Source organism: Tamandua tetradactyla, chromosome 21, assembly GCF_023851605.1.
Source record: "Tamandua tetradactyla isolate mTamTet1 chromosome 21, mTamTet1.pri, whole genome shotgun sequence".
NCBI classification, from domain to species: Eukaryota; Metazoa; Chordata; class Mammalia; order Pilosa; family Myrmecophagidae; genus Tamandua; species Tamandua tetradactyla.
In genome coordinates, this window is record NC_135347.1 from 12,490,971 (window position 1) to 12,517,747 (window position 26,777).

General features: G+C 41.1%; 1 protein-coding gene and 1 long non-coding RNA gene across 10 annotated transcripts in view; one reads left to right on the forward strand and one right to left on the reverse strand.

Annotated features, from left to right (window-relative positions):
- The window catches only part of SEMA6A (semaphorin 6A), a 125,367-nt gene that overhangs the window by 76,912 nt on the left and 21,678 nt on the right, over positions 1 to 26,777 (forward strand). For 4 of the 9 annotated variants that reach the window (XM_077138887.1, XM_077138885.1, XM_077138891.1 and 1 more), the window contains 13 exons: positions 942 to 1,032; positions 4,217 to 4,336; positions 5,148 to 5,236; positions 6,152 to 6,369; positions 10,369 to 10,527; positions 12,691 to 12,846; positions 14,296 to 14,472; positions 14,903 to 15,043; positions 15,124 to 15,204; positions 17,455 to 17,513; positions 20,062 to 20,082; positions 20,219 to 20,269; positions 25,543 to 25,707. In XM_077138887.1, coding sequence (XP_076995002.1) covers positions 942 to 1,032; positions 4,217 to 4,336; positions 5,148 to 5,236; positions 6,152 to 6,369; positions 10,369 to 10,527; positions 12,691 to 12,846; positions 14,296 to 14,472; positions 14,903 to 15,043; positions 15,124 to 15,204; positions 17,455 to 17,513; positions 20,062 to 20,082; positions 20,219 to 20,269; positions 25,543 to 25,707 — 1,528 coding nt within the window. The remainder of the gene's footprint in view (positions 1 to 941; positions 1,033 to 4,216; positions 4,337 to 5,147; positions 5,237 to 6,151; positions 6,370 to 10,368; positions 10,528 to 12,690; positions 12,847 to 14,295; positions 14,473 to 14,902; positions 15,044 to 15,123; positions 15,205 to 17,454; positions 17,514 to 20,061; positions 20,083 to 20,218; positions 20,270 to 25,542; positions 25,708 to 26,777) is intronic. The other 5 variants (XM_077138888.1, XM_077138889.1, XM_077138890.1 and 2 more) reach the window with 5 other exon arrangements.
- LOC143665461 (uncharacterized) overlaps positions 1 to 26,777 on the reverse strand; it is a 58,048-nt gene that overhangs the window by 13,588 nt on the left and 17,683 nt on the right. The gene's annotated exons all lie outside the window — the stretch shown is intronic.

Genomic DNA, 26,777 nt, shown 5'->3' on the forward strand with positions numbered 1-26,777 from the left:
TACATATACAATCAGTAATTCTCAATATCATCCCGTAGTTGCATATTCATCATTTCTTAGAACATCTGCATCAATTCAGAAAAAGAAATAAAAAGACAACAGAAAAAGAAATAAAACGATAACAGAGACGTTTGTTAGTTTTTTAAAGAATGACAAGACAGCCAAATAAAACTCACCTGCAAGCCAGTAACAACCTTTAGCATAAAGGAACGAGAACGAGGTTGACCACTGGGAAATGTGAAGTCAGGTACTAGCCCCACTCCTCAGTGCTTTTGACCTGTGTGCGTCCCTTAGCTTCTGGGCCTCCATTTCCCATCTCCACAGTTAGAGGCTGGGACATGTTTCTGAAATCACTTTCAGAGCTAATGTACTGTGATCCTGAGGCAGATGCAAAAGGCCACCTAAGCTCTGCTTGCAACTGTGTTCCTGTACCTCTTCTGATGCCATACTATTATGACAGCTAATCCGAGGAAAAATTCTAGTGTCAGTCTATTGGGATTTAACCACAAAGGCAAGACTCCTCAAACAAAAAAATGAGGTCACTCTCTGTAGAATTCATGACTCAACAGATAATTCAGGGGGGAAAAAAGAAGTTTTCTATATGATTGCCTCAGAAATCACACTTCCTAGGGAAAAGATGCTTATTTCGAGACCATTCCAGAAAGACATTGGAAATCAATTTCTTGTAATGTTTAGGAGTCATGCCATCATGACCAAATTTCACACTCTTCTGGCTGTAGAATCTTGGTCAAGTGACCATCTCTTTAAGCCTCATTTTCTTCATCTGAAACCAACAGATTTATGTTAACAGGTACTCGTAGGGATTATTTGTAAGAACAGTCATTTGAATTACTTAGCGCACTAAGTACTTTATAAATATGAGGTGCTATTACTACTGTTGGGTGTGGTTATTTCTAATTAAGTCCTATTATTTCATTTAGATGGACACTTTGGAACCTTTTGGGGATGAATTTAGTGGAATGGCCAGATGCCCTTATGATGCCAAACATGCTAACGTCGCACTGTTTGCAGGTAAACGACCCGATTTCTCCTCATTGCATTTGCTTCCGTATGCCTCAGCCTGTCACTGCAGATCTGCTCCAGAGGATTCGTGGAGTCACAGTTGTACTTTGAGTCTCTGGTGAATACTGTAATTAAGAATGCCTTTTCCATTTGCAATTAGTATGGAAATTGCACTTTTGCTTCTCTCAAGAAGTCTTTGCCACTCTTCCCCATGTTTTTGTGTCTTCAGAAAAGAATAGCAGCATGGCACACTGAATTTGTGATGTATCAGAACGTATTTTGGCTCAAATAATAGAAAACCCCACCTCAAGTTACTAAAGTGGGTTTTTTGTTTAAAGTAGGGTAGACTTTGGGGCTGGTTGAATTCAGTAGCCCAGTAATATTGTCCATGACACAGCATCCTTTCGTCTCTCTGCCCTGCATCAAATCCATCAGGAGAAGGGGTGCTCTCACAAGTCATAGGACCAGGGCCAGCCCCAACTAGGGTTGCATGTCCTCTTGTCCATATATAGAAGGGAGAAAGAAAAAGACCAAAGGAAGCTTCTGGAAGCTCACTTAGAGCAGTGATCACTTGCCCACAAGCTTCCAGCAAGAATCTTCTCATATCTCATTGACCTGATTGGATGGCATGCCTGTGCCTTAATGATGATGGTGAGAGGCGGGGATGATTCTAAGTGGCTCAGGTTGACACCTTCTCTCCATCTCTACCCCCTCCTTCCATTGCAAAGGATCTCACATGGTAACAAAGAAAGCCACCACGGTTTCAGATATAATGGGATTTTTGTGTGTAACTGTATGTGTTTTAATTAGGAAATTATTTAAGAATTATTTGTCAGCTTGTGTATGTGGAAGTGGGTGTAGGGGAAAGTGTTTATCTAGTAATGAGTGCTATAGCATGTAATAAAGCAGTTAGCTATAATTTCCATCACAACAGCTAAAAGCTGGCATAGCCTAGCTGGGTGAGGGATTTTAGGGCTTTGATTATAAAACAAGACTAGTCCCTGGCTCCTTGGACCTCACTGCCACCCATCTGTGAGCCTGATTCTCCAGTCGCCAATTCTAGAAGTGACTTGTGCCAAATTAGAAAGGAAAGACTCCCCGGGTTCTTCCCCGATGGGGGCACAGTGTTACTGGGAAGTAGCACTGTAATAAACACGGCCATATAGGCCTTATTCATAAGCACAGGCAGGAACAAGGCCAGTAGCCAGAGCGCTTGAGCTTATGCTCAACAGCAAAGCTACCTGGGTAGCAGCTCACACTTGTAACCTGCATTCATCAACAGCATGGAGGATGTGGGCTACAGCAGAGAATTGAACTTTAATTATAAACTAAAAGGAGACCATGTGGTAGCCTGAGGTAGGAAAGAATGGACAGAGTATTAACTAGCACCACCAGACTATACACAGGACCTAGACAGACCAAGCCACGTGAGATAACACAATGACACAATAACACAATGACCTCTTCTCCTCTCACGCATCCCCAACAGGTATATTGAACTTTTTCATTGGACTGTTGGAAATCTCATTAAAGTTCAGTCCTTATTAAAAGGAAAGACTTTGTTGCCACTTAATGGTCATCATATTGCCAAGAGTTGCAGAATAGTGCTCTGTTTTGCAAATACAACTTCTGGTGAGATACTCAGTGTTGAAAGGAATGCAAGTCAGAAAGACTCTTGGAGAGTGGTTAGATGGAATCCCATGCTACCCCACCCCTAAGGCTCTCCACTGCCCATGTATATCTGTACAACTTGGTGCTGTGATTCCATTAGTCAGGTTATGGTTTGGGGAGATGTGTTTATCAATGGAAAGATTTGCTATCTGCAGTTCTAATCTAACCAAAACAGTCAACATTCATTGATATATGGCCTTTGATAATGCAGATTTCCAGAGAGCTCTACCATGAACTGGAGCAAATTTCATCTATTTTAAGACTAAAGGTAGACATCAAAAATGACGCTTCTGGGGCAGGCCACAGTGGCTCAGCAGGCAGAGTTCTCACCTGCCATGCTGGAGACCTGGGTTCGATTCCTGGTGCCTGCCCATGCAAAAAAAGAAAGAGAAAAAAAAAACATGCTTCTGTGTGCTTGGATAAGCTTTTTAAAATATATATATATATTATGCCTATCCCTCAAGTGCAAGAGTATCCCTCAAGTGGAAGTGGTTAAAGATTCATGCTGTACATGAATCACTTTTACATGCTATCAATGAAAATATGTAATCCATTTAAAAATAAATCAAGGAAGTATTTTTTTATTTTGTATATAATTGCTTCCATTTAATCTACATAGATTCTGTTATTCTAGAACATCCCAATTTGATTATCTGTGTGGAGAGTGTTAGCTAATCCAGTAAAAAATCAAAACTCTAGGGAATATAATCTTCAATCATCTTCATTCCTTTTTGCCTTGGAAGTGCCCTCAAGCCTATCTCCCCAAAAGCATGAATTCTTAAAGCAAGGCCAGTTTGAACTGTGCAGCACCACTTCCTCCTTTCTTCTTTGCTTTGACATCTTGCATATCAGGATGCTTTCAATTTGTGACTTTGGAAATACTGAGCAAATAGCTCTGATTTAATCTCTTATTTACATAGAGATCAACAAGATTTAGTGAACTGTCATGACTAAGGTGAGGGTTACTCTCAGGATGTCAGTAGTTGGAGAACTGGGACAAAACCTTGTCAATCTTCTTATGCTCCTGGTTTCCTCCTCTTCCTCTCCCCCTCACCTGCTCAAGCTGAGCACTTCATTACTTCTGCTTGTCCTTAAAATTTTCTGGTGATACAGTCAGCTTCTAACTTTCCCTGCACTCCCACCTTATCCAGTTTACCCTGATTATGGGGTGGCAGTAGCAGCATCCAAGGGGCCTTGGCCTTGAGATTTCAGTCAAGGTCCATCTAATCAAGTGAAGCAAACAACATTTGTCACTTGCCCTGTTCCCTGAGCTGCTGCTGCTTAGCAATTGCCATGCAATTTAAAAATGAAAAATGGTTCATCTCTCATAAGCACAATTGAAAATAGTTAGGAATGTGGGCCAAGTGTTTTCCCAGCCACTCTTGGATTTTTCCCAGTTGTCCTATCTCATTTGCCTGACATAGGGAAGCAATCTGGAGGTTTCTCTATCATCTCTCCCCCCACCCCCACACACACACTGTCTTGTTCCCACCTCATTCACCTCTTTTCTTCTTCTTCTAAGATGGAAAACTGTATTCAGCCACAGTGACCGACTTCCTTGCCATAGATTCAGTCATTTACCGGAGTCTCGGAGACAGCCCAACCCTGCGGACCGTCAAACACGATTCAAAGTGGTTAAAAGGTGAGCAAACAATTAATAGAAGAAAAGAGCATGGGTGGGAGAGAAATTCATTTGTGGGAGATGGAGCGTCTAGATGGACTAGACTGTTATTTTATTTTATTTTGCGGGGGGCATGGGCAGGCTCCGGGAATCGAACCCGGGTCTCCAGCATGGCAGGCGAGAGTTCTGCCACTGAGCCGCTGTTGCCCACCCTGTAATTTCATTGTAGTAATGATTTCTGGCAGACAGGAAAGTTTAAATTGAATCTTTTATCTCAACTGATTTATTTACCTCTCTTTTTTCCCCTTCCCATGAGTTTGTGGAGTATTAACAAAACTTCCAATGCCACTACAATAGAATACATTACATTCATCTTTCCTTACCTCGGACGCTTGTTTCAGGGTCCCCCATGAAAAGAACTGAACAATTCATTCACGGAACGGGACAGGGCATTGGAGGCAGGCAGGGGGAGAGGAAAGAAGCTATTCACAACCTTGTACGGCTCAGGGTTGACAAGGAGATGTGTGCAAAATCTTTTCTGTAATATGGGCATTCTATTGTGGAAAACAAAATGACTGAAATATGCAAACTCATTTATTTTTCATTGTTATTGCAACTGCTTCTGAAAGATGTAATTGGTAAGCTCGAATGCCTTATGAAATCATGAGCACATGCGTGTGTGAAGTCATTAGAAATGGTTAGTAGTTAACCAAATGTCTAATGGTCTTATGCTTTAAATTAATTAATAACACGGCTTTGGCTGCAATTGAATGAAGTTCTTCTTTTAACTCTCTGTGACTTGTCCCCAATTAAAGTTCCCATCTGTCCACAGAGCCGTACTTTGTCCAAGCGGTGGATTATGGAGACTATATCTATTTCTTCTTTAGGGAAATAGCCGTGGAGTACAACACCATGGGGAAGGTAAGAGGGGAGAACGACCCTGGCTTCCTTTGTAACATTTTCAAAAATCCACTTTTGGGCCAGGGTTATTATGAATGACCTTGAAATGAGAACCATAAATCTTAATGACAGAGCCATCATTTTGAGAAGATCCAGCCAAAGATTGGTGGAAATGAAACATTGTGCTGTCCTGAAGCCTTAATATATTTGCTCAGAACAGTAACGAGTAATTGGGAACCTCTTAAATGTTTCTACTGAAAATTTAATCGACAGATGTTTGTCTGATTTCATACTGAGCTTCAAGTACCTTAAGATTTGGCTTCAAGGAACATTCTACAACTTTATTTTTCTTTTTTTTCACGCCACAGAGAGTGGGTAATATCCGGTATCTTTAGGCAGAATGAGAGTCTTGATTTTTGTCTTTATTGCAAAGAGCACTAAAACATTTAATGGATGTCCATTTCAGTTACTTTTACCAGACACAGCAAATCGAGGTGGCTAAAGTGGAGGGGATGAATAGAATGCCATGGGGGCTTGCACAGTTAGAGGAACTTCGACTTAGAGAACGAGATCGGGGCCTAGAGGCAGCCAGTAAGGATGGCAGAGATTATGCATACAAAGTGTGCTTTTGTTTGAGGAAATAAAAAGCTAAGCAGTCTGTATGGAAATGAGTTTATGTGACTGGGAGCTGATCCTCTGAAGGATTTATGGCTCGGTATTAAATGCCACAGCCTTATCTTTCAAAACATGCTGTTCCAATGCTGTGTTTTCCTCTTTTTTTTTTTTTTTAAACTACTGATTTTAGAAACACGAGATTAAATTAAGCACCGTGTTGTTGTGTTTCTATTTTCAAGGAAAGGCACATGCTACGAATGTCTCCTTGCAAAGCGAATGCATTTCATTTTCCCTGGGTGTTTTGTTTTTTCCCCTCTGCAGGTAGTTTTCCCGAGAGTGGCTCAGGTGTGCAAGAATGACATGGGAGGGTCTCAGCGAGTTCTGGAGAAACAGTGGACGTCTTTTCTCAAGGCTCGCCTGAACTGCTCCGTTCCCGGAGACTCTCATTTTTATTTCAACATACTCCAGGCGGTCACAGATGTGATTCATGTTAATGGCCGTGACGTGGTCCTGGCAACCTTTTCCACACCTTATAACAGGTAGCCGTGCCCTGGCTCTGTTGACCTCATCGGTTCTTCCTGTCTTCCTTTTCCCAGGGGGGTTTCTTCTAATACACAGCATTCGCAACTGAAGGAAAAAATTGCTGTTCATTCACTGTAGCTAAGAACCACTTAATGCAAGCTAATTTATAAGCATTATTAGTTTAGGATTTGGGGGTAAGTAATACGATCTATTCTAACAATAGCTTCTATTTATATGCCTGGCAAACACTTTCCGTGTGTGTGTGTGTGTGTGTGTGTGTGTGTGTGTGTGTGTGTTTAGGGTGCTTGTTAAATTTTATATATACATATATTTACTTTTTAAGGCCGTTGTATGGAGATATAGCCACATACCAACAGTCCATCTAAAGTGTACAGTGTTTCATAGTTTCATCACAGAGCAGTGCATTTATCACAATTCATTGTAGAACATTTTCATGGCTCAAAAAATGATCCACACACAAAAACAAAATATCCCATACCTGTCCCACCATATCCACCCTTAGCATTGTTGTGGTTAATTTATTACTGTTGATGAAAGAATATTACTGCTAACTATAGTCCATAGTTTGAAATAACTGCATTTTCCCCAGAAACTACTCTCACGTGTTATTTCTAAATTCCTCCAATAATTCCGAACACTGGTTGCTATTGCCACTTTTTACCCTTGAGGAAACTGAACTCAAATATTAATCTGCCCGATCTAGGCAGCCAGTAGATGGAAGAGGCAGTTTTGGAACTCCAGAATTTCTCTTCTGTCGCTTCTAGCTCGTCGAAACTTCTGACATTTAATATTTGCATGCCTGGATTGGAGAGTTTTGAAGTAAAAACAATGGAAATTCATTAAAACAGTGAACTTTGGGATTCAGATGACTCTGTCTTGCATCCATCCCAAGGGACCCTTGTTATTGACCTGTCAGAGAAGTCCCCCTGGGGAGCCCCCCCTAACTGGTGGGCCAAGACTAGAACCCCTAGTACCCCAATGACAGCTCATTCACTCTCCCGCTCTGGTGGGCTGTAGTGGGGACTTGTGAGTCAGCAAACATTGCATTTAGAAATATCGAGTGCCAGCCTGTTTATTTCTACATTTTTTTTATTTAGGTAAGTTAAGACAGAGTAATTAAAGACACTCTAATAATTATTTCTCAAGCAGTAGAAATGTGTAGGGATTTGGGACTAAAAAGAAGGTAGGCCTTCACTTCCCTGGTACTCAGCCCTCCATTAAGCCAGCAAGATCTCAGAGTCCTAGCACTGTTGTATGAAAATGATAACTCGGGGCATGAAACGACATGTTCTATGCTCACATTTTTATGTACACCTTTGTAAGTTCAATACTGAATATCTTCCTCTAGGAATATTTTGAATTATGCTTTTTATAAAGACTTTTAAGAACCATGACAGGCACGTAATGATGAGATTGGACAAGAGCATCTAAAAAGAAATGCTTAGCAATTGCGAGTAGCCTGGAACACAGCAAGCTGAAGGAGGACATAACGTTCCTCAGTCATAAGAGGGAAAGCATCAGGAGTTCCCCACTGAAGACATACACACCCTTGTTGCAGCAGGAAGTTTTCATTTAGATTTCCGTAACCTCTGACCATCTGTAGGGACTGTTAGACTCAAGGATAGAAAAGCTTTACAATTTTAGGCTTTGTCTGTTCATACGCCAGATCCCATCTAAATAAGATTGTTGAAAAACTATACCATCTTGGTACAGGAGAATGCAGGGGCTAGTAGTATTTAAGAGCATATTTGTAGTTTGCTTATTTTTATATTTTCTTGTAGGGTTGGGTTACTTTGTGATCCCTGTATGGAAATACGGTTCCTGAGTATTTAATAGATATTCCATTTAAAATATTTTCTTTAAAAAGCCCCTCAGAAATACCATTTAGTGCATGCTTATTCAGTCTCAGAAATCATACTCAGGGAAATCAAAATTGTATTTGTACTTCCCAGTTTGAAAATACACATACCCATTTTCATCTATAAACCAGAGGCCCTCTCTAGTTTTACTCCCTCTGGTCTGGTCTCTCTCCACTCCATTTTCATGCATGCAAAACGGGGCTATGCTGGATCATTTTAAATCCTTCAGGTATTTAGGTATTGAAAGTTCCCCTCTTTTTCCTGAGGATAAAGCCTGAGTCCTTGCCATGGTGTACAAGTCCCTGCACGGCCTGGCCCCATCTCCTCCTCCAGCTCATCTCCCGCCATCCTCTGCTCAGCCTGTGTCAAGGCCCCGTTGGAAGACTTGTCTATTACATGGGCCATGCTTTGTTTCATACCCTACTCTCTGCCAGGGCTGCCTGTCCAACCCACATCTGCTTATCGAAATCCTGTGAAGGCTCCAAGTCTCAGCTCAAGAATCATATTCCATGGGGACCTTAGGCTTACTTCTTTTATAAACTGATTTTACCAGATTGATCTGAAGTTGTTGCAGTTGTTGTTACTGTATTTGCCTCCACCCTGAACTGTGAGCCAACTAAGGGCAGGATTCTATGTTAACTGTGGAGCATCTACTGCTTAAGACATAGTAGGGATTCCATAAATATATGTTGAAAGGAAGGAAAGAGGGAGGGAGGAAGGAGGAGGATGGAAGAAGAAAGGAAAGCAGAAAAGGAAGAGGAAAGGATTTCACAAGTGATGCCAATCTTATTGAAAATGAAAAAGCCTTGAGTTGTCTTCATGTATTACAAAGTTCATCATAGAATACTTGTTCCATTTTTCTTAATACATAAAGTAAATATGCACACCTGTCCCTTTTAGGAAAAGGAGATGTGAAGAAAGTATTACAAAAGAAAATAAATAATGGTAGAATTCTAACATTCCAAAGCAAATAGAAATCCCTTTATTATATACTCAATTCTATTATATTGGTGATACTTTTTCAAAAGGTAACCCTTTACATTTTCTCTATTCTTCCCGCCACCTTGTTTTTAAATAAGTTTTCTAGTCCTCTCTCTATCCCTTGCTTTGTTAGTAATACTTTACTGACAGTGTTAAGAAATTAAAGATGGCGTAAATTTCTCGTCATCGTTTATGAAGCGATTGCCGTATCCTTTCAACAAAAGCGAAAGTGAGACTGAATTGTCCTCCCTGACCTGAGCATTGCTCCCGAGGTACAGAGTGCCCGTGTGTCTTGTCCTGGACGCTCCTGCAGCAGCAGGACCCACGACCTCAAAGCCTCATCAACACTCTTGGCGAGCTGGGGCCTGCAATGTATTTGCTCAAAATCAAGGAGCAACCATAGTAAACCAACGTGGGTTCAAATGTAAACAGTGTGCCCAGATGAATGAATAATTCATGTCTTCCCACCATGGATGAAAAAAAACACAAGCAAACCCCAAATCCTTCCAGGAGTGTCACTCAAGAATGTAATTATAGGTGGAGATGGCCATCAGTATTATTATTTAGTACTTTATTTGCAAAATGCTCATGCTTTAGAGACTTAAATTGGTTAGTCTTATGCAAATGAGCAGAAAGTCAAAAATGTGACTATACAGTGACTAATATAAAACTATGTGTGCATTCACCACACACACACACACACACACACACACACACACAGTCTCACACCCTGAGACCTTGGCTTGAAGACCAAATTTCAAAGAGACTTTATATGGACAGTGGGGGCACTTTCATTTCAGATTTTCACCAATATTAGAGATGTAGAATGTTCTCCAGAGATTTTCTTGGGGTTATTGACTAATATTTAATATCAGGGAAGTCATAAAACTTCGAAATCACCAGCTCAAGAATTCGTCCTTTATAAACAAAAGCATTTTGCAGAAGCAGAGAAGAGCTTTTTTTTTCCTCTAGGATTCACTGTAACCAGCCCTTCCCTTAAGGTCACGGATGCCAACTTCCTTGCCAAACACATTCTCTTTATGCACTAGGATCCCATATATTTACAGTTTTCAGAATAAAAACTTTACAACCGTCTGTAACAAGAAGGTTTCTTTGGAGTGTGTTTTCCAAACTGCATGCATAACTGTTGAGTAGCGCGTTTTGTGAAATGTCATTTTGCAGCATCCCTGGATCTGCCGTCTGTGCCTATGACATGCATGACATTGCCAGTGTTTTTACTGGAAGATTCAAAGAACAGAAGTCTCCCGACTCCACGTGGACACCAGTTCCTGATGAGCGGGTGCCTAAGCCCAGGTACATGCGGGCGTTTCTATGGCTATGCTCAGCTTCTAGAAAAGGTGAACCTTTCTCCGGAGGGCGACGGCACCAGTGCCCTCCATGGAGTCCATGCAGATGCCAATGCCAAAAGCTGGGAGGTCATTTCCTTTCATCCCCTTCACCAAACCCAGAGCTACCTATAGTTTATTTCAAAGCAAGGTCCCTCTGGTCCTGTGCTTCGCCTCTCTATCTGTGGTTTATCCAGTGTCATCTTAGAATGATTGGTCTCTAGGGGAGGCCCAGAGATGTGCAGTGTATTGCATAAGTTCATGTAACTGGGAAGGCTATTTCCACTGTTCCTCTCTGCTTCTCTTCAGTTCTACAGAGATCCGTGTCTTTAAACCCTAATAAAGTAGGCAAATACAAACATTGTTCCCGTGTCATTGTCGTGCCTGGCCAAGGGCAGGAGAGTTCAGCAGGTAGAGAAGAGCATTGGGCTATCTCTGGTCTATCAGGTTCTGCTCTGTTTTAGGTTGAGCTGTAGTGCAGAGACCTTTCTTCCCAAATTGTGCCTTACAATTGTTTTCATGGGGAGTTTCTGGTACAGAGACAACCTAGGACCTCTTGGTTCTGTGTCTTCTCCTTCATCAACTAAAACTAAACCAGCTCATACTTTTAACGGATCCAGGAGTGGAAATTTGCCCCCAACCCCGTGCTTGCCCTCTCCATGACACACACAGTCCATTCCCCCATTAAAGCACCTGCAATCTAAATTATATAGAAGCATCTATATGTGCCTACACATACCTTGTACCTTCCCTCCAACGAATTTGTGAGCCTCTAAAAGCAAGCCCATTAACCCTAATTTCAGGGGTTTCTAACTTCTTCCCCCAAGCCCCTCCCCTCCCATGCACAAACTACCTAGCCTAGTGAATTTAATTGAACTAACTTAAATAGTATGAACCACCTTACCTACGTGATTCATTCATCTCCATCACCTGAATGAATTATCTGATATGTTCATGGTCCCTTGCTTATGGAGAGCAGACTAGGTGCAAAAATCACACCTGGGCAACCTTGGATATATTCTGTAAGTGATGGCTGGAGAGTGAAGACACTGCCTTATGTTAGCCACCTTCTAGATAAGCAGGAAGGGGAGTTAAGCCTGAGGAGTCAGTTTGCAGGGAGTCCATTTGTAACAAGCTCTCTTGGGCTTCTGAAGATGCTGTTACTATGCCACTGTCATCAGAACACATACTTTAAGTGATTTTCTAACCATGACAGTGAGTTTATACAGCTCCTCCCGCATGCTCGCCTCATCTGTCTTAGAAACATCAGGACGCTTTCATGGCGCTGGCTGGGTTAGAGCCGTGAAACGGGGTGCAACGAGTAGTTGTCTGCCTGGAAGTAGATCGTGTCTATGTTGTGGGGCCCTGTCCCTGCTCCCGCACCAGCAGGCAGGGCAAGTGTCTGGACAGGGCCACTTTTGGCAGCTCCCTGGTCTGACTTTGCTGGGATGCCCCAGGACTCCTAAAATGGTAGCATTTCTTGTAGAAGCCAGTTTTCCTTGTCCTAGTTCAGATCCAAGGAAACGACCCTTCAGGAAAGAATCTTCAGTATAATTGGCTGCCCAAATCAAACAAAAACAAACCAAAACAACCATCAAAAACCACCCTGAGCTCACTGAGCCTAGGTAATAAAAGATGGCATTAAGTCTTGCTGGTATGTGCCTGAGCAGTTTTTGAATGCCTTTGTTTTCTACACTTGTGAAAAAAAAAAATCTCCTTAATTCTCTCCCTTTGGTAGGAGAACCTCTACCAAGGCAAGGCTTTAGGATGAATAATTCGATCCCTGAAATATATGCAAACTATGCATTCATCCTCCTGTGTGAGGCTCCAGCAATGTTCACTGGGATTTATTTGTGCTACTGTGAGGAAGCCAAGCTACCCTTAGCTGAAGCTGAACTGAGCTCTGGCCGAGGCTCGCTCTATGGAATGAAGAGGCAGCCCAAAGGAAATCTAAGCATATTTTATTTGGTGACATTCTGCATTGTTCAACTTCCTCTTCCCAGCCTGCAGTGCATTCTCCCTCATGCCAGCTGCTTAGAGAGGCAGTTCATTCAAAGAATTTGCCATAAGGCATGAAATAAGCTCCCTCCCTCCCACCACCTTTCTTTTTTTTTTTTTTCCCCCTTTTTAGGCCAGGTTGCTGCGCTGGCTCATCCTCCTTAGAAAAATATGCAACCTCCAATGAGTTCCCTGATGATACTTTGAACTTCATCAAGACGCACCCACTCATGGATGAGGCAGTGCCTTCCATTATCAACAGGCCGTGGTTCCTGAGGACAATGGTCAGGTGGGTGTCAAGCAAACTGTATTTTTCATGGATTTCCTTGCCTCCTTCTCATGTTGGTAGAACCAGTCGGTGGATCATGCTTTGTAAATGCCACAAACATCTTCTGTTATCCTGGGCATTGATTCAGTGATGAAATGCTGGCAGGTTGGGGAGATGCCACCAACCCCCCTCTGCCACATTCCCAGTGAGTAACGTTCTGATATTTTGGGTCCAGCTGGACACATGCGAGCTCTTACAGGAAACAAAGAGACTTCCTTCCGGATTAGCCTATTAATCCAATCTGTGCAAAAACTGAGATGCAGCGAAGGAGCATCAACCAGCGGATGTCGATACCTGTTTGGTTGGATGTGGTTGGAAAACATGTTTTAGATTCCATCCAGGCATGGTCCCTGGGTTGTTAGCTGTCCAAATAGAGCATGGATGTCATGTTTGCTCAAGTACTCCAGCATGAAAGAGCTGTGCCTCAATATTTGCTATCTGAAGTGTTGGCCAACAGAAAAGGAATAACAGATTAAAGATCCAGTGACAATGTTAAAGACACTTCCTTGTATTTATTTAGAGCTTATTTTCAAACAGTACAAAAGGCTTTCCCAAGCACCGTGCAACCATAGCCATCACCAACCAAAATGTTAATTCTCTTTTACACCATTTTTTGGCTTTACCACCATAACTTTATTGATACCTATTAAAGTATTATGATGGCTCCTGCCCAGAAGATAGAAACTAAGGTATATAACTTGCAGGAGGGTCCATGATTTCTGGCTCCTTCAACGGTTCTTAGGACAAATTGGTATCCATGAATGTTAAATCGTCAAGATATTTCAAATAGGATGCCCAGTAAGACCCATCCTAGGTGCATGGCAGGACCACCAGGCACTTCATATTTGACTTTCCATGGATCCTGTTTGGCTTGCATACCCTCATATTTATTAAAAGTGTCATCAACACTCCACCTCCCCATCTTTCAGAACTCTCATAGCCTTTATACATTCAACCAGAACATTTTCCAGTCTAACATTTTGTTGACAAAGCCTTTATTCCTCAGAGGAAGAATATAGGAAAATGGCGGCCATTGCTTTTCTTTCCAGCATTAAATGAAGTGTTTAATGCGCTTACGTATTATTCCTTCCCCTCTTCATGAGAGGCATTAACCTTTCTTTGTTGCTCATGGAAGGGATCATTGCTGAGTGGTTTCAGATGGTTATAGTTGTCTATTTATTATGGAACTTGGCCTCCATGCACACATACCTCTTTCTCCCCATTTGGAGCCATGCTAATGCTCCGCATATGGAAAGAGCGAGCCAGAGCAGCTTGAGAGCATTATTTATACGCATATATTGTTCTTGAGGTTATTACTAGAAAGCCATGTCACAATCGTTTGAAGTGGAAAAGGGGACACTTTAGTGATAGACCAGTGAAGAGATAAAATATGCGATTCTGTCATTTTAGATACCGCCTGACCAAAATTGCAGTGGACCCCGCTGCTGGGCCATATCAGAATCACACTGTGGTTTTCCTGGGATCAGAGAAGGGAATCATCTTGAAATTCTTGGCCAGGATAGGAAACAGTGGTTTCCTAAATGACAGCCTTTTCCTGGAGGAGATGGGCGTTTACAACCCTGAAAAGTACGTGGAATGTTTGAGTCTTCCTTAAAATTGTTATGCTCTTTGGGCCCCTTTACTCAGAGAAAAATCATGGCAGATTTGGGTTTTATTTATACGTATATGCCTTGAATGTTATTTGTAAAAAATACACGCACATCTTGGCAAGGAAAGAAGCATTTTTTCCTTGCCAAAATGTGTGTGTGTGTAAGGATAGAAAGACATGTATGCATGTGTGTAAATAAATACACACATATATGTTGCATGACGTATTGTCTGTATATAGTGCTCACACACCTACAGATGTTGTATGTGTGCGTGTGTGTACACATGAGGATCTGCCCCACCTTAGAAACTACCTTGTAGGCTGAGAGTGTGTGCAGGTGCTGGTGGGTGAAAGAGGAGCTGACCCCACAAAGTCAGTTAACGGTATCATCCTGCCTTATAAAACCAGGTGCAGCTATGATGGAGTTGAAGACAAGAGGATCATGGGCATGCAGCTGGACAAAGCAAGCAGCTCTCTGTATGTTGCATTCTCCACCTGTGTGATAAAGGTCCCCCTTGGCCGGTGTGAACGTCATGGGAGGTGTAAAAAGTATGTATTTTGCCTCCCTGACCATTAGGAAGTGGTTAGAAAGGATTCCTACATAGCTCACGGTCATCCTCTCCCTGCAGAACCTGTATCGCCTCCAGAGACCCATATTGCGGGTGGGTAAAGGAAGGAGGCTCCTGTGCCCACCTGTCACCCGGCAGCAGGTAAGGAAAGAGGCCAAAGTGTGGGAGAGGGAAAAGTGACCCATATGCAGTCTAGACATACGATTAGCTGCACTCACGCGCGCCAACGCCACCCAGCCTTCTGTGCACGGACCTCATGCGCAGAACTGTCAAACCGTTCTGCTTCCTTTGCCCATTTCACAGAACCCCACATTGACACACGTGGCAGATTTCCAGGTGATTAATCATCGTCAGACTGATTAAAACCACAAAGAAAGGAAACTCAGTGGGCTTCTAAGTATTCCCTGGGGAGAGGGACAAGAAAAGGCATGCCTTAATCATCGTGATGCAAGAAGAGCAGAGAAAAGGAGCACTGGGATCCCAATTAGATTAGTGATGTGGTTTGTCCAGCCATAGCAAAACTGGCTCTTCTAATTGACCGTCCAGGGCTGAGGAGAAATCGCAGAGCATTTGTTAAAGAATGCATTTGCACAGCTAGCGTGGTGTATGCCTCTAATAAGCCTTTTTTCCTATACTGAAGAACAGTTGACCCTGTTTCTCCATAGGCAGTCAATCAATTCTTGGCAACTCTCCAGTACGTCTGCTAGATCAGGCTATTCTACTGTGCCTGGGATTTGGTATTTAAAATTGTGATCCTGGCTCTAAGTGTTTGGATGGCATTGGTTAAGAGGTCTCCTTTTATGATTTTACTTTAGTGGGTATGAAATCCAAAATAATATTTGGAAAAATATTTACTGCAGGCCCTTGACAGGATGGGGTCACTCGGGGAAGGTGCTGGATGACATTTCTTAGCCTTTCCATCCATCTACCCAGATCCAAAGGAGAGCAGACCATCATCACGCCTCCTCTCCCATTTGAGAATAGCTAGCTAGACAGACAGACAGAAAGGCATATCTGACAACCACCCCTTATATAATTTGAGGAAAAGTATTCCCATAAACAATTAGTAATAACTTAAAAAAAATATGACCTGGAAATTTGACCAGCACAAAGGGTTGACTCATGATATGCAATTAAAGCAACTTTCCAAGTAACGATACTGACATCCTATATTGTCAGAGCTTTATACCTTTTTTTGTGGGAACCCTTGAGATTGAGGAGGAAAGGATCACCAAGCACAGTGAAGGAAACTAAAAAATAATCTCACTCTATATTCAAAGTGTGGCTAAAGGTAATGAGATTGGTTTTTAAAAAATTATTTTTAAGTCAACATCAGAACGCCAAAATCGTTCCTTTAAGGGTACATGTACATGTTTTAATGATGCTGGCATGGCTCAAAGAGTGTTGGCTTCCCCTTGGGGAGTGGGCTGCAGGGTCTGATGACTCTTGACCTTCATTAACACTGGAAATTGTTATCCTTTGAGGTTGCATTTGATTTTTAACAGAAAAGACATTGAAAATCAAACACGGTGAATGATTAGATCAAGGGGTGACTTTTGAAATAAATCAGTTGTTCTCTCTGGCTTTTAAGTAAACTCTAAAGGCAGCTGCAAAAATAGGAGTCTCAATTATGTTGTTGGAATAAACACACAGTTTCCCCAAAGGATGAAGAACTTTGGATGGTTCTGGTGTGCTTGTTTAAAAAAGCAAACTAGATATTGTGAAAATTGTTCCTGTTAATTTTATGTGGCTTGTGCAGCCCAGTGGTCACCTAATGAATTTATGAGACTAAGCATGAGAGGTTTGGAGGGAGGGCTGAGTAAACAAAATACCTAAGTCATCTCAGCAAAATGCATCCCCAGGTCCTTTTCCCTCATACTCACAGGTACCCACTGGTCTTTTGTATTGGCCAGAGATCTTTGCCTCTGAACACTTTATTTTGCAAACTATTGTAAGCAAAGAAATAAATACAGGTCAAGAAGCGCAAGCCTGGGGGTAAGAGAGAGCAGACTTCTGTAAGTTATAGACTTCTGTATTGCTTAAATGTAAGAAGAATATTTTGACATTTAAACTCTTTAAATGCTTAAGAAAATGCTCAAGGAACCAGAGTAAAAGAAGGATATAAATAATCCACAACCTAATTAACTCCCTGAATAATATCTGAATTGAGTGCTTAAGTCATAGCTTCTCTTTGGAGATCCACAGAAGGCTCATTTCTATAACCTGCAAAGATAGCACATCAAGCTGGTATCTATTTTTTTGTTTTTTTGCACCTGCCACTCAATTTATCAAAGTGTGTGACTTTCTACAGTGAAACTTAATACTCATTCCTGAATAATGACGCACATTATTGTGTTTGTTTCTGTCTTTCTTTCTCTCCTTTTTTTAAAGACTGGCTTTTGAACAGGACGTAGAACGTGGCAATACAGATGGCCTGGGAGACTGTCATAGTAAGTAAAGCTTTTAATTTATGTTTGTCCTTGTGCAAATGTGCTTTTATAGATTGGCCTGGAAACACTAACCGACATGTGGAATTGAGTGCACGTGACACTGAAATAGGCACAAATAACAGAAATCATTTTTTAAATATCAAGTTTTAAAAGTAGTACCTTTTAAAGCCGGAGTTGTCAATGTCACTACTTGCTGGCTCCTACTTTGCTCCTATAATGCCGTGGAACAAATTCAGCTCCAGAGGATATTAATTACTGCAGAACCGTATCAGCATTTCTATTACAAAAACCACAGTTTTGTTGGTTTATTAAATGTGCTATTACACTTTAATGTTTAGCCAAATAATAAAAAGATTGATCACTATACCTTGGCTATTTAGCTGAGTGGGATTGTTTTATTCTTCTTGAACATACTATCAAAAGTAATTATCTTTTAAAGTTAGATTCATGACTGTAATAGAGGTAGCTTTGAGGTAGAAAAAAATTCTGAACCATCCCACTAAGTGTAAGGCAATTCAAACAACCTTTTCAAAGGAATTAACCTACTATGCTATTCTCAGAGTTTTTTTCGAAAGTTGTTAAATGACAATATTCTAGTTAGAACTGTATGGAAAGGGTCGTGGTCAACATGCTGTCGAGTTGTCCTGCGACCTGATTAATATCAGTCTATCTTGGAAACACTTTCCTTAGTGCCAATTCAGAGCACAAGTCCTATTCTTGGAAAATGTCTACATATCCTGCATTTCAAGAAGCTTGTATTCACAATAGCACCCAAAATAGCTTCTAAGGGAATGAAGCCATTTTATTTCTGGTATTTGCTTCTATAATGAAAATTATGGATATAACTTGGTAAATCTTGGAAACATGAGTACTGAAAACTCAGACCCTGGGATGCCATTCAACTGTCTACTTTCTCATTTTTAAAGATCAGATATAATTAAGGAGTGTGGGCTATAAGCAGCCTTTCCTTTGCTAGGTATATTTGTTTGTTTGACAATGTTATGTAATGACAAAAAATTTAGTATTTATTATGTCTTCACATGCAAAATTTAAGAGTTAAGAAGTTGGTGTAGAAGACGCTATCAACACCAAGAGCTATTCTGCATCTGTGTATGCGTTAATCTCTGTCAGTTCAATAACTTGGCATTTAATCAGAAAACCTTAATCTTTTTGGCGCCTTATAGCTCCATTTTTTAAAGAAACAGGTTTTGGTTTGTGTGTGTGTGTGTGTTTGAGTTAATGTAATCAGGTGGCTTTAGTGAATCATCTTCCTCATAGCTTTATAATCTAAGCAACTGCAGAAAAATGCGGTGGAGATATGGATTGAATAGGTAAATGCGTGTCAAATATGAAAATAGCTGTCACTGTCTCTATAAAGCGTCTACTCCCCTTGTATGCTCACACCGTATCTGTCAGGTGGAGGAACCTAAGGAGGCCTCTGTATCTAGCACAGAGGAGAGCCTCAGATCCCAAACCTGTGAATTCCTCTCTATTCCCAGGGCAACTTCAGCAACCAAGCCCCTAGACCTGCTTCTGTGCTCTTCAGTCCAGCCCTAACCTTTAACCCCACTCCAGCCGAGGCGTGTAGGGTACCCACTCAGGCAGGAGGTGAGGTTAATCATGCCTGTTTTATCTAAGGGTTTCTCTCCACTCCATGCACCTTCTGCAGTGGGAAATACTTCTATTAGACACACGTGCTCACATACAGATATTCAGAGAAGATTTAGATAATTTGTGCATAGTGAGTTTTTAACAAGATTTTAGGGGAAAATGAGTAAATCACAGAGAGCCAATGTCAGAAGCAGAGCAAACCTTTGATCTGACTTAGGCAGACAGACGCACATATATGCTGATTATGTACACGAGCAATTGCTTTTTGTTTTGTTTTGTTTTTTAAATTTCCAAAGAAAAGCCCCTGTTGCATTCAGAACACTGTGATACTGGACAGTTCCATATAGCATGGCTGTTTGGATGAAATGAACGAAACTGCAAATTAAAGTGCTTTGAAAAGGTGTCTAAGGACTGAAATCTGTGTTCACCCAGCACTGTCCAGGGCAGAAGTTCCCCAAACTGTTGCTGTAAAGATTTGATTAATAGACCTGTATTTATAGACCATGCTTTCATTGTTTGAAGCTCATAGGCCTTAGGAATCATTAAATTAAAAAAATTTTTTTAAAGTGCTTTGGAAGCGTGGTCCAGATGTCTCTTATTTTATGCACATACATGTCCCTATGCATAGACTAGGACTTGAATTCTTAGAATCATGTATGTTCGCAGTTACCATTCATCCTGCTAACTGCTTTTTCTCTGCCTCTTGGCAAAGGCACTGACTTTGAGGAAACTCATTTGGTGGAAGTGATATGGAGGTGTGAAAGCAGAAACGACAAGTGGATAAAGCATCTTACATTACAAGCAAGAATCAAAAGCACTTAGTACTGGGGATCATATGTTAGCCTAGTTCTGTATTAGCTCCCTCCCACTTATTATGTAAGTAACACTAATCGGGTGTAAAACATTAAGTAACCTTCTCCTCCCTTTTGTCTTTCAGATTCCTTCGTGGCACTGAATGGTAAGGAAGATATTACTCTCATAATTTAATATCAGTGAAAATCTATTTGGGAAATCCTATTTCATTAATCCTCTTGAGTATTTCCAAACCTTGGCTTTCTTTTTTAATTAATTTTTTATCATTATTTCTTTTATAGACATTTCAACTCCTCTACCAGCTCATGAAATGTCTTACAACACAGTGTATGGTCAGTTTACAGATTCCTTTCTTTCTTTCTTTTTTAATTCTTCAAATCGCTCTTCCTGTGGTAATTTATAGTTTTCATCCCTAAACATCATAGACCAGATTCTTTGTTGCTTCAAGGCCCCAATTCACTAAAATTATTCATAGGTTTCACTATGCTTCGAAAATCTCTCTGCCTACATGAGACAATTGATGTGTGACACTGAGTCCTAAATTTTTAATCCAAATAGCACGAAATGTGCCAACCTTAGGGAATTTTCTGGGGAATGTATTTAATGAGTTCTTGAGGGAGAAGAAATTGCTTTGTGACATATGTCCATGAGAACAGTATAATACTTATAACAGATAAACCATGGTTCCTCAGCTGATAGTGAGTTCCATCCCCCCAAAAGCTGGCTTTCAGACAACAACCCCGCACACACAGGGGAAAATCTGTACAGTGTGCAGAAACGAGGCAAAACTTTCCAAGATAGCATAGAATTAGCAGACAACATTTAAGTTCACGAAAAGTATGAATATTTAAACATATTTTCAGTGAGATTTCTTGAGGACGTGTACGAGGAAGAGACACAGCTGAAATGATCTGCAAACAGGACTTCTCGCACTGTTCCTGTTTGGAAATACACAGACGTTAAACAAAGCTTTTAAGTCCATAAACAGAATATGCCTAGCTCTTTATAGGAAAAATTGAAATGTAGCCAACCCATTTACATTTCTCAAAATACCCCCAAATATTTATTAGAGTAAGCTATTCATGTGTTTTTTTAATATAATATGAAAAACATATGTATTGGCAAATTTAAGCTTCTCTACTATAATGGAGACTATGAGTTTCATTGATACACAGACATTTTATAGTTCATGTACTAGCATAACAGTTCCAGGACGGTCTTTGACTATAGGGATAAGACAATAAAGGAGGAAGGAAAATAAAGAAAATAAAAGCAAGAAAAAGGAAGGAAAAAAATGGCAAGGTGAATTTAGGATCTAAAGAAATAGTTCAAACTGACTATAAATGCGTTTAAAAGCTCTATGCAAGCTCTCACTCCCTGTGTTTATTTAGCATACATGAAGAAGCCTCCTTGAAAGTCCTAAAGACTGATTTATGAACTGGAGCTGTGCAGATATGGACAGTGAGTCCCCGTTTCTCCCGATTGGACCACTTGACACGTGAGACATGTGGAGTAGATGCGTCTGCAGAATCCCTCCATAGTCTCTGATATGTGATTCAGGACAAAATAACAACCACCAAAGACTAGAAGAGAAATTGCTCAGGACGCAAATGTCATCTAGCTTGGCCTGCCCTCCAGAAAGAGAACCCATTTAGCATCTGCTCTTCTCCCATATCATACTTCGTAATCTCTCCCTATAATTGAATGTCTTTATCAGATATTGAAAAATTCAAATCTTAACTCTAATAGAAGCAGCAGTCTCCCCAGCATCCATCAATCATAGCAAGGCCAGTTTTAACTCCCAGCTAATTTCTCAAATGCATAATTAAACCAGGTAGTGTTCTTTATGAACAAAATTTACTCTCCAAGCTATGGGTTTCTCTTATTTCCTTTACAAAGGAACAGAACTTGTTCATTCTTCCAATTAATATTTTAAATAAAGGAGAATGGCCATTTGTCCTCAGCTCTTGATCAGTAGTTTCTATGTGAAACTAAAGAAAAGTTGGAATTTTCCCTTCAGCTAGTGATCCTATCCTTTTCAGGCTAAACCTATCTATTATGAAGTAGTTCCATGATTAAACAACAAAAGGAGGGCTGGTCCAGATAGTACTTGTAAAAACCATATGAGACTTCTTTGCATGAGCAATTACAAGAGGTGCTTATTTAGGAGTTAGTAGACCTTGAATGGATTTAATTAATCCAGCAAATATTTGTTTAGTGCCTCCCATGTGCCAGGCACTGTACTAGGTGCTGCATTTGTAGCCTCAGAGAAAAAACCAAATTGCTATTTTTATGAGTGTGGATGTTGATTAGGAAGCCAACCCCAGAGTCAAGTGCCTCATGCTTGCATGTTCGGAAAAAGTTCAGTAGCTCAGTGCAGGACCGTATTGCAAACCACATAACCAGTACTGCCCAACTCAGGAGAATGGATCAATTCAATAAGCCATGCAAACTTTCTGCTTAGCAAAATCTCTGTGCCAAGTTACATGTGCAAGAACTATGCAATACCAGTTACAAATGCAAGAACACATTTTTTAGTGAATTGGACCCTGATTATTTTCCTCTTTATTCCTCCCTCATATTGATTTCATGTCTCTTCTTCTGTGTCTAATTTGAGCTACAATCATTGTTAATAGGTTAGAGTAGCTTGAAGAGCTTCTAACCTCTGGAATCACGATGACCTGTAGATATAGAGAAACGATACAATGTGTTTTTTTTTTTTGCATGGGCAGGCACCAGGAATCGAACCCTGGTCTCCAGCGTGGCAGGCGAGAATTCTGCCACTGAGCCACTATTGCACCACCTGATATGATGCATTTTAAAGTTAACTTTTAAATATATCTATTTCTTTGTATAAGAATAATATAAAACAAGCTCCACTGATTAAAACTTGACATTTCTTACCAGACCGGTGAAACAAAATTATAGGTTCCAAACCTATTGACGTGTAATACCATAGCCAGAAATGATTGCCTATTTTTGTAGCATTGTTTTGGTTACAAGTTCTCTTAGGAAATATGAAAAAATAATGTAGCCTCCAAAATCAGATTACAAGAAGGAATACAAGTGGTTTCCTTTTAATTTTTCTTTAAGCTTGAAGAACTAATAATACACGTCTTTGATGATTGGTTTCAAACTAAGGACTGATGCTTCCTGGTACTTTTACATGTGGTTCTAAAATTTTTGAGACTCAAGTATTGCCTTCTCTGACTGATTTACCACTGAGACGTGTGCCTTATTCTCAAGCATAAGTTTAAAAGATTACAAGCCTCATGCTGCCCTATCTTTTTTATTTTCCTTTGAGTAAATTAGCTGCATGGTTTCTCTAGATTTACATATAGAAAACCAAGATGTGGTGGGTATTAGACTAACACTTGCGATAGGGAGAAGAGGCTGATTTCTCACATTTGTGTACAACATTTTCCTACCTAACTACCATCTGGCCCACATTAATTTCCTCTCATAGCCATAGCTTTCCATTACCAATGAGTTTTCCATGTATGTGCAGCATATGTTCCAGGAAATCTTTCTACTGAGAATGTGTCCCTTAGGCATATATTTCCCCTAGATTACCATATTAAGAAATGTTCTCCCTAAACCATACTTAAGGCATTACCATAAAATTGCCCCTTGAATGCAGTTAAATTGAAAGTGCTCAAAATGCATATCAATTCAGGTAAAAGAAATTCTTGCCACTTGAAGGAGAGTTTTTTTCTTTTTTTAATTTGCTTTGTTTTTTGTTTTGTCTCCTTTTCTAACTGCCTACAAAGCTACTCTAATTGTTTGCTTATGCTGGGTGCTGAATTCGTTTTTTAGTCTGACCATAAATTTCATTAGAGCAGTCTTGAATCCAGGAGTGGAAACTACAGACTATGTTTTAGACCTCAATATAAACAAAAGGAAGTAAAGGAAATTTGGAACGTCCATTTCTCGGGCTAATTTTCCCACTTCTCCTCTTATCGGTATTTTGAGGTGAGCTGTAAAACCCAGAAGCAGAAAAACAAAAAGTCTAGCCACAAGTACTTCCCTTGAGTTTTAAATGAATGTGTTTTCAGCAGCTGGCTAAAAATCAGAGGATTTGCAACAGAGCGGTGTTTGAAGCTGTTTGGGGGCCAGACAAGCGCTACACGGAGAGGGGCGTCTTTAATGTTACCAAAACTTTGTGGTAACATTTAAGTGGTGTGTTTCCATAGAAAAATGTATGGCTTAGATGAGCCTCTTGGTTTGCTTTTTCCTACGAAGCAAAATCTTGAGAAGAAGAAAAGCTATCTTTATTTTTTTCATATTGCCTTTAATTTGCAATGTTTAAGTCTTCTGGAAATCCGACTTTCAATAATCACTTTTAGAAAGGAGAATGCCGTGCATGTATGTCCATAACCTGTCCTTCAGGTCATCAGTATTTTATATATCACATCCATGGTAATCACACCCGATTCTGTAGCCGGTTTGGTGTAATTATGAATCTTACTTTCTACCAAAGGCACCAGTTACACATTCACAGTAGTTGACCTGATCTCTTTTTTTAAAAAAAGAGTGCACAGTGTCGCCATAGGTAAGTTAGTTTAATGAGCCAGAGATTCTCCTTCCATATTGCAGTGCAGTTACTTTTCATTTCTATCAGAGATGAGATGGTAGAGCTCCCTTAAATCATTGTGACAGCTTGGACCTAAGCCCCCGATACAATCTGCATTTAGCCTTGCAGAATAATGAAGGGACAGCTTAGGAATGCTTTCATGGGAGATGTCCCGAGTTTCTGACATCACTCCCAGAGTAGCCATTCCTCTTCCAGAGTCATCCCCTGGTAGGCTGCCTGGATCTCAAACATCCATCCCTTACTAGTATGTTTCAAATCAATCAGTGATAACAAGGTCTTGGCAGGGGGTGGGGCTTCTCAGAAGTGTGAGATGGGTCATGAAACAATGAAACTGACTTTATCGGAATAAGACACAAAAGGCACAGTAACATCAACACATAGCAATTAAGGCTTCCACTCCAGTGAAAAGGAGGTGAGAGCAGACCCCTCTAGAAAGCATTATCTTCTCCCAGAAAAAAAAAACAAAATGCCTATGAAGTTGGGTTGCAGCTGAAGATAAGAAACACTGGAGCATCCGTGAGAAGGGCTCAAGACAGCTGAACTGTTTGTGATGGGAAGGAGACTCATCCACTTTTATAAACCTGCCCCCTCAGTCGCAAACACAGTGTCCCCAAAGTGGACATATTCTGCCTTTAGAGCTGTATGAGAACACCAAAGGAGGAGAATAGTATTTGAGCACTTAGTATGTGCCAGGCACTGTTAGGTGCTTTTGCTATTCTATCATTTTATCCTCCCAACAACACTGGGAGGTGTCATTAGCCCCCCCTTGTACGCAAGGAAAATCAAGGCCCAGAGAGGTTAAGTTATTCCCCGAGGCTCGCCCGGCAAATGACAGCGCTAGCACCTGGTCTTTCATCCTTCTGCTGAACACACCCTGCTAAGTCACCCTTGCTGTGTCTAAGGCCATCTTCTCCTTCCAATCTTCGGGTCCGGCTGGGTGCCCTGCTCCTGGCCTCTGAACGTGGGCTTCTCTGGCAATGTTTTCCCTAACTGTATTTGTGATGAAAACAGGGCACTCCAGTTCCCTCTTGCCCAGCACCACCACGTCAGATTCCGCGGTCCAAGAGGGTTATGAGTCTAGGGGAGGAATGCTGAACTGGAAGGATCTGCTCGATTCACCTGAAAGCTCAGACCCTTTGGGGGCAGTGTCTTCCCATAATCACCAAGACAAAAAGGGTAAGGCCTTGGAAAACGACTCTTCCTCTGGGGGACAGGGAGGGGGAAAGCGGGGAGGACTGTGTAACTGCTTCCAGCCGAATCGTGGGTGCATTCAAGGAACCCCCGATGCACTGAGATTGAAACCTTATCAAAAAAGACCCAAACACATCGCTCGTCTCCAGGCTCCATCCGAAATGACTCCCTGAGGAAGAAACCACACAAAACAGATAATTCATCCTCTAAGCTTCCTCCACCCAAAGGAGGTATGGCTTGGCCCAAACGACAGGCTGGCTCCTGCCATCCTTTCCACTCCTCTTAGCTTCATTCTGTGATTTTTTTTTTGGATCCTCTTTTCCTACCAGAATGCAAATGGAACACACAGCGGGCTTTGGCAAGTAGCTGTAATCTAAGTAAAGGCCCGTTAATCAGTGAATTGAGAAATAGCAGGGCAAAGTTAGCGGTCTCTCACTCCCGAATGGTGCTGAATTTGAATAGATCCACGGTCCTCAGACATACTGTAATTGCCCTTTGAGGACAACGGTTAAAACAAAAATATGTTTTTTAATCAAGCAGAATCGCTATCATTTAAAACGGAGAGGAAGCCGCACCTCATGAAAGGGCCTGCACTGTGAACAGTCCTACATTCTCCCTGGCTTTCTTTGCTTAACTAGAGACAGGAAATGTCATCTCTTTTCTCGCCATTTGCTGCTTCTGGTAACACATCCTACTTTAGCTGCAGCTGCAACTAAAGAGGCCTTCACTTGTCCAAAAAAAACCAGTCTTGTAAATCAGAGACTGAAAAGGCCAGTTATGTTGCCGAGCTGTTTCCCCCAATTCAGAATTGTTTACTTCTATATGTTTTCAAGAGTTTCATCCAAGCGGGGGTTCGAGTCTCGAGGGCAGAGAAGGCCCCGTGGCCTTGCATCGCCACCCCTGGTATCTTCCGCACGTGTATTCTGTCGTGACTTTCCCAGAAGGGCCTTCCGAGGAGCCTCTCGTACTACATTTCATCCCCTCTTTTTGTTCCTTGTCCTGAGAAGGTTGTGCATCTGCTGCTCTACTTGCCAGGCCAAAAAATTAACAGCTGG